This window comes from Alligator sinensis, unplaced genomic scaffold (genome assembly GCF_000455745.1).
Source record: "Alligator sinensis unplaced genomic scaffold, ASM45574v1 scaffold575_1, whole genome shotgun sequence".
NCBI classification, from domain to species: Eukaryota; Metazoa; Chordata; order Crocodylia; family Alligatoridae; genus Alligator; species Alligator sinensis.
Window position 1 is genome coordinate 2,360,658 of NW_005842051.1, and position 6,708 is coordinate 2,367,365.

At 42.2% G+C, this 6,708-nt stretch overlaps 1 protein-coding gene across 1 annotated transcript in view; it reads left to right on the plus strand.

Moving 5' to 3' along the window:
• The window catches only part of SLCO4C1 (solute carrier organic anion transporter family member 4C1), a 61,074-nt gene that overhangs the window by 32,159 nt on the left and 22,207 nt on the right, over positions 1 to 6,708 (plus strand). Inside the window, exons 4-7 of the mRNA XM_025203266.1 lie at positions 2,688 to 2,784; positions 5,032 to 5,153; positions 5,403 to 5,518; positions 5,873 to 6,017. Of these exons, the coding sequence (XP_025059051.1) occupies positions 2,688 to 2,784; positions 5,032 to 5,153; positions 5,403 to 5,518; positions 5,873 to 6,017 (480 nt within the window). The remainder of the gene's footprint in view (positions 1 to 2,687; positions 2,785 to 5,031; positions 5,154 to 5,402; positions 5,519 to 5,872; positions 6,018 to 6,708) is intronic.

Here is a 6,708-nt window from a genome sequence, read left to right on the forward strand (position 1 = left end):
CAGGGGGTCGGACTAGATGATCTGCCCAGGTCCCTTCCGACCCTAGAAACTATGATTGACCCTAAGATTAATATGAGCCACCAACGTGATACTGGAGCTGGCAAAGCAAACAAACTCTGGCTTGCATCTAGAGCAAGACCCAGGATGTTATCCTCCTGCTGTACTTGGCCTTGGTGAAGCCACAGCTGGAGTACTGCATCCAATTCTGGGCTCTACAGTTCAGGAAAGATGTGGAGAAGCTTGGGAGTCCAGAGGAGAACTACATGCATGATCAGAGAGCAAGAGAATAGGTCTTATGAAGAGAGGCTGTGAGCTATGGGACTCTTCAGCCTGGGGGAGCGCAGGCTCAGGGGTGACTTGGCAGCCTATAAGTACATAAGGGGTATGTATCAGAATCTGGGGGAACACCTGTTCACCAGAGCACACCAGGGGATGACAACATCCAGTGGTCAGAAACTCCTGTAAGACTAGTTTAGGCTGGACATAAAGAAAAATGTCTTGACTATCCAAGCCCCCAAGGCCAAGAACAGACTCCCTCCAGAGGTGGTGCAATTATCCCCAGTAAAATTAATTGAACTTGTGATTGGGCCAAATTGTATATATTGGAGTACTCTGTATGTGTCTGTTTAAAGCTGACATATATTTGTGTAGAGGTTTACTTTTGCAGATTGTATTGCTTTTTTGCATTATGACACAACAGAACAAGAAGGGTGGTACAAATAGTAATTTTTCCCCTACTGGTATGTTATAACACATCCTAATGTACTTAAGAACTATGCTTTTCCTACTATAAACATTCAGACCATTTAATGCATAGAAAACAATGGCCCACTCTTTCTGAAATGGGAACTAGCTAGACTTTCTCCAAGCATCTACTGACAACTGTGAACTATGACTAGGGCCCTACCAAACTTGAGGTGGTTGCAGGCCAATTTCATAGGGAAAACGCAGGCAGAGGGACCCTGTTGACCTGCCCCTTGCTGCTGATGGGCTACCTATTTTTTGCAGTCCACCCCTCCAATCACCAGTGAAGGATGGGGACCATATGACAGGCAGCCCTTAGAGTCTATCAGTGGTGAGGGGCAGGGGCATTGGCCATATTGGGCTTCTGATCATGTGAGCAGCACCCCCACCCCTGGCAGGCTACACAACCAGGCCAAAGCATTTTTAAATGGGGGGTGTCTCTTTTTTCCTCCCTTTATTTGTGGGCATTGCCTACTTTTCAAAATCACAATTCTGGTAGGTCCTTAATTATGACCTAAGGTGAGATGAGTAAATTCTGCACCTTAGAAGCCCAGAGGCCAAAGTGACCCAATATTCATAAACTTTATCTTGTATCTACTAGATATAACACAATACCAATGTCTTGTGAAGGACTAGCTTCTGTGAAACCAATGGCAGCTGTCCTCTGACTCTGAGGTCATTAGCTTTCTCTCTATCTAAACTTTATTGAATGAGGAGCCTGTCTTGTTTCCAGAAAATTGGAGGCTTTGCAGCTAGCCTGATACCTGAGGTCATGTGTAGAGTAAATGAGGGATGCTGGAACTTCATCTTAATGGGCTGGATTGGGCATTGGATCTCTGTAATTGTACCTCTTTCCATGCCACATGTGCATAGCAGGAGGTGCAATTATGGGGATTGGGGATCATCCCAATTGCATGACTACCAGCTTGAGGTATAGGTTTTCAAGTGCTGGTCAGGGAGTCAATTTTTCAGTACCAGTATCCTTGGCTACAAACCCACTGTCTCCTTTGCCAGGACTTTGGGGCTGAGAAACCTGAATCCCAAGAGTGCTCTGCACTGGGAGGGCTAAAACCCTGGCATATACAGCTGAGCTGTATGCACAGTTCTAAAGGTCCTAGTGTGCTGGGAAAAGAAGCCAGGTGCTGGGGTCTCAAGGTTCCCAGCAGGTCAGGGGGAGACGTTTTGGTTCCTATGGATAACCTTGCAACCTGCTTTTCCAGCAGCTCCCAGTCCCAATGTTGAAAGGGTCCATCTCAGTTGCAAGGATAAAGCAGATTTGCCCTTGCTGGCATGAGGGGATATCACACCGGTCTGTTTTATGCAGCCATATAACTAAGCCACATGGATATTCCACAAAACTTGTGGAATCTGTGGCTTGTTTGCCATTGGTTCCTTAAACTAGCTAAACATGTAGCACTTAGCATGTTAATTGCACTATAACTATAATATGTGCCTGGGGCCTGAAGCAAAAATACTTAAATCTTTTCAACAGCAAGAATGCGGAAGTTACTCAATTTCATTACTAATCTTTTGAGTCAGGAAGTTATTTTTACAGAGACATTGTTTAAGCTCTGTGGTACCCTGACTTCAGTCTTCCTCAAAGCCAAAGTGAAAGCAAAGCATGAAGTAGTTCCTGTAAACTACTCTCTCAAATATCAGACACTTCTATGGTTCTTTTGATTAAAAAAAATAAAAATTAAAATAAAATTAAAAAAGGGGGGAAGGTGGTTGTTCCCTGCATCCTGTGCATGTAATTATGCTGAAAGCAGTAAATGTGAACTTGTTTGCAAATACCATGGAAAATACTGTAACTTTCTATTTTAAACCTTACTATCTATTCAAATAAGCTTGCTTACTTCTTTAAATTAACTTCAAAATCCTGGTGGTGATTGACTCAAATGGTTTGTTTGGCTTTTTTGTTTTGTTTTTGTTCTCCTACTTAGGAATTGGCTATGCCATGTCACTGCTGGGTCCTGCTATTGGCTATGTATTAGGAGGGCAGCTGCTGAACATCTACATTGACGTGCATCTTCGGGAAAGGCAAGCCAATATTAATATACATATTTTTATTTTTTTTAATAATAGTACACAATTCTTAAATGCTTCCTGGCATCTTGCTGAGCAGCAGACTTTTCCCCATAAGGAAGGGAAAATGGTTCTGGCCCATATAGTTAATGTCTTCAGAAACACTTGACGCCTAACAGTGTTTATGGTCTCAAAAAAAGCTGTCTCCCATAATGGCTTTCAAGAGGAAACTTGAACAGAGATAAGTGATCTGCTGTAGAATTTTCCAAAATATAAATCTAGTTCTAGGTTTTAGAAGTGGCAATTACTGCTTTTTGTCAGTAAGCCCACAACCATCTAGAACATCTAAAGAGACTACCATGTTTGGACTTTTAACCCTTTCTGTTCATGGGCTTTACATATGATGTGAAAAGCTGACAAAGGTGAGTCCAAGGGGGTGCAGCAGTGTGGTTGCACTCTCCCCTTTTGCCTGGGACACATGCACGGAGCTCTCCAGCTGATTGGTGCAAGCTGCTGCCAGAGCTCCATGGGCTTAGTGAGTTCCTCAGTTCAATGGCTTTGGCACAGCTCCAAAACCTGGAGGTGAACGCCAGTGCTGTTTTGCCTTCACCCTTGCTCTCTCCCCTCTTTCCCCTCACCTCCCCATTGCTTTGCTGAATTGAAAGGTAAGGTAAGGGGAGGGGAAAGAAGGGACAAGTAGCAACAGTATCCTGGGTTCTGGAGTCATACAACAGTGGTGGGTCTAACCAGACCTAACTCCAGTCAGCGTGTGTATGCAGAGCTGTGGCAGGAGCTTGCATTGACTAGGTGGTGAGCTTATAATTCTCTGTGCGTATGTGGCATGGCAGAAAAATGAGGGGGGGAGTATGGGCGCACTGCACTTGCCTCACTCCTGGATTTGTTGCTGAAAGTTGGATACTACTTGTTTAATTCCAGAGGGGTGTTGCAGGATGTCATGCCTCCTTGGAAGCCTGACTTGTGAAGAAAGTGTGAAAGAACTAGAGTTATTTAGCCAGGAAAAGGAGATTTGGGGGACAGGGGGGGTTTGACAGTCTTCAAATACCTGAAGGATATTTAGAGAAGATGGAAATGTCTGTGGCCCTAGTGGACAGGCCTAGCAACCAGTGGTCTCAAGCTGCAATAGAAACTTTAGGGTGGAGATCAGGAAAAAATGTTCTGCTCTTGAGGATGGTCAAGCATTAGAACTACTCAAATCAGTATCTCCATCCCTGGAAACTTTTGTAAGGTGAGTTAGATGGATACTTGACTTGGATGGTTTAGGTGGGGATGATCCTATTTTTGAGCATGGGGCTGGATTAAATGACCTCATGAGGTCCTTTTCACCCCTACTTTGCTATGATTGTATATCCAGTTACATTTCTTAGTCTCCCTCTAGGCAAGGGCGTCCTAGAAGGGTAGGATGAGCAAGGGTCTCAGTCTGCTCTGAGTTCTGATATATGGTGCCTTGTTAAAGACCTGCCTTTGTGGTGAAGGGACAAGAGACGGGGGCATTAATCTTTGCAGTGGTTAATGCTGCTGCCACTCAAGCCCACCTCCAACAACAGGCTGAATTTGGGCTGCAAGGCTCCCTGTAATGCAGATCTGGCCTGGCAGAGCAGAGGCAAGGGAGTTTGAGACTCTTTATCTTGCTCTAGCCTCTCTATCCTGCTTCTCAGATTCTTCAGGCCTTGGGAAAGAGCCTTTGCAATAGATATACTGTTGCAGACTCACTTTACTTCCATCTCATAAGACACTGATCTGCTGTAACAGTAATATCTATGCTCCTAAATTGGTAGAGTTCAAGTAGCATTTTAAGAAGTGCAGAACGAATGGAAAAGCCAAAATTGGTGGCCAAAATTTATAACCAGATTCTTTTGATTTGGATACAATTTAGCGATAGCAAAAAAAAAATTGCTATAACCACCTAAATAGGATTAAAATGTGCAATATAATATAACTCTGAATATGACTTGGTTCTGTTTTTGTCTGAATTTTACTGTTCACATGCATTCTGCCCAAAAGCCTCTCTATTGACTTAGTACATAGTATATTATCCCTAATCAATGCAATGCTTCAACTGACTACAAACTCTAAACAATAGAATTTTAATAGATTGGAACACCTTGAGGAGCGAGAAGAAAGTGTAGCTTAGTGTAACGGGAAGCCTTTTCTCTGTTTTGTGACTTGACTAATATAGCAAAAGTTGTTTAATATTGTATTAAACAATTTGGGGCATTAAAACCTGCCTCTCAACTTTTCTAGTGCAGAGATTGATCCAGATGACCCACGTTGGCTTGGGGCTTGGTGGATAGCATTTCTCTTGTGCAGTTTCGCAACATGGCTTCTGATAATACCGTTTTCATGCTTTCCAAAGCACTTGCCAGGTAAATGTTAAATGCTACTGGGATGACGGGTGGGAGACTAGACTTGTGGGTAGTGTAGTGGACTGCAGATGGTTTTTCCTAATTGACTTACGGTGTTAGACAAGTGATTTAGTTTGTGTTTACAGTGTACCATATAAAATGGACATAATGGCTAAGTACGGATGATTAAAGCACATGGTTGAAGCATTATAACTTAATGTGCTTTACTCACTTTCATAGCATTTCACTTTTTTGCAACTTGTTCTTCAGGTACAGCAAAAATACAGGCTGAAAAAATCTCTGAGACTCATAATGATGGAAGTAAGGAACTTGTTGAAGGCAAAAATATTGGAAAAAGTTTTAAAGACTTTCCACTGGCTCTTTTGGTAAGAAACAATTAACCAATGTAAATCAGCAGCTTTCTGCATAATAGCACTCACTTTGAGAGAGACTGTTATACATGTGGGTGGAGTACTTGATGCAATTTTTGTTTACTTTTCTTCTATACTGGTATTTTTATTAAACAACTTCAGTGCTGTTGAGAATTTCAGGCTGTCTTATTCATACCCAAGACCTGTTTTTTAAAAACTAAATGGGTAAGCAAACTTTAATAGTGCTGGCTGTGTTGAAATGTGCTGGGGCTTGTAACCAGCAAAGCCAATGCACATCCAACAACAATATGCTACTACAGTTTAAAAAAAAATGCACAGAATATTTACTAACTTTTTTCCCCTTCTCAGATACTGCTGAGAAATCCTGTCTTGATGTGTTTAATAGTAGCCACTGCTACAGAAGCTTTAATTGCTACTGGCTTTGCTACATTCCTGCCAAAATTTATAGAACATCAGTTTTCGCAGTCATCCAGTTTTTCAGCAACACTAGGAGGTAAGGTGGCTTTTCTCTTGAGATTCAGTAATAAAAATATCCTTTTCTGGATATTGCGTTGCTTATGCCAGCTAGCAGGAGAAGACGAAAATTAATTTGGGATCCCTCTGGATTTCCAGTTGCAGGGTTTTTGGTGTCTATAGATTTTACTTAGACTAACTTAAATAGTTGGAAAACAATTTATTAAGCAAGCTTTCAGGTTCAAAAACCCTTCGTCAGGTTTTTGCTCGAAATTTGAGGGGTTTTTGTCTTGCTACGAAGATGTGGACTTCAGCGAGCAGGCTGTCATCACGTCATTCTCTTTACTTTGGTCACCTTTCAGAAGAGTAGGCAATAATTCATAGTGCAGTTATAATAAACTGTAGTGTGAAAACTTAACTTTAAAGTGGGGCTAGACAGACAATATGGTGTGAATGTGGTTCTATTCCTATTCTAATATCTACCCTTCCTACCTTCTGAATATTGCTTAATTTTTCCTAGTTCAGTTTTTGGCTGGAGAGGTGTTTTAAAACTTTTGGTGACGCTTTAAAGTAGCTAAACTTCCAAGCTCTTATGGTTCATAGACGTTAGGGTCGGAAGGGACCTCAATAGATCGAGTCCGACCTCCTGCATAAGCAGGAAAGAGAGCTGGGTCTAGATGACTCCAGCTAGGTACTCATCTAACCTCCTCTTGAAGACCACCAGGGTAGGG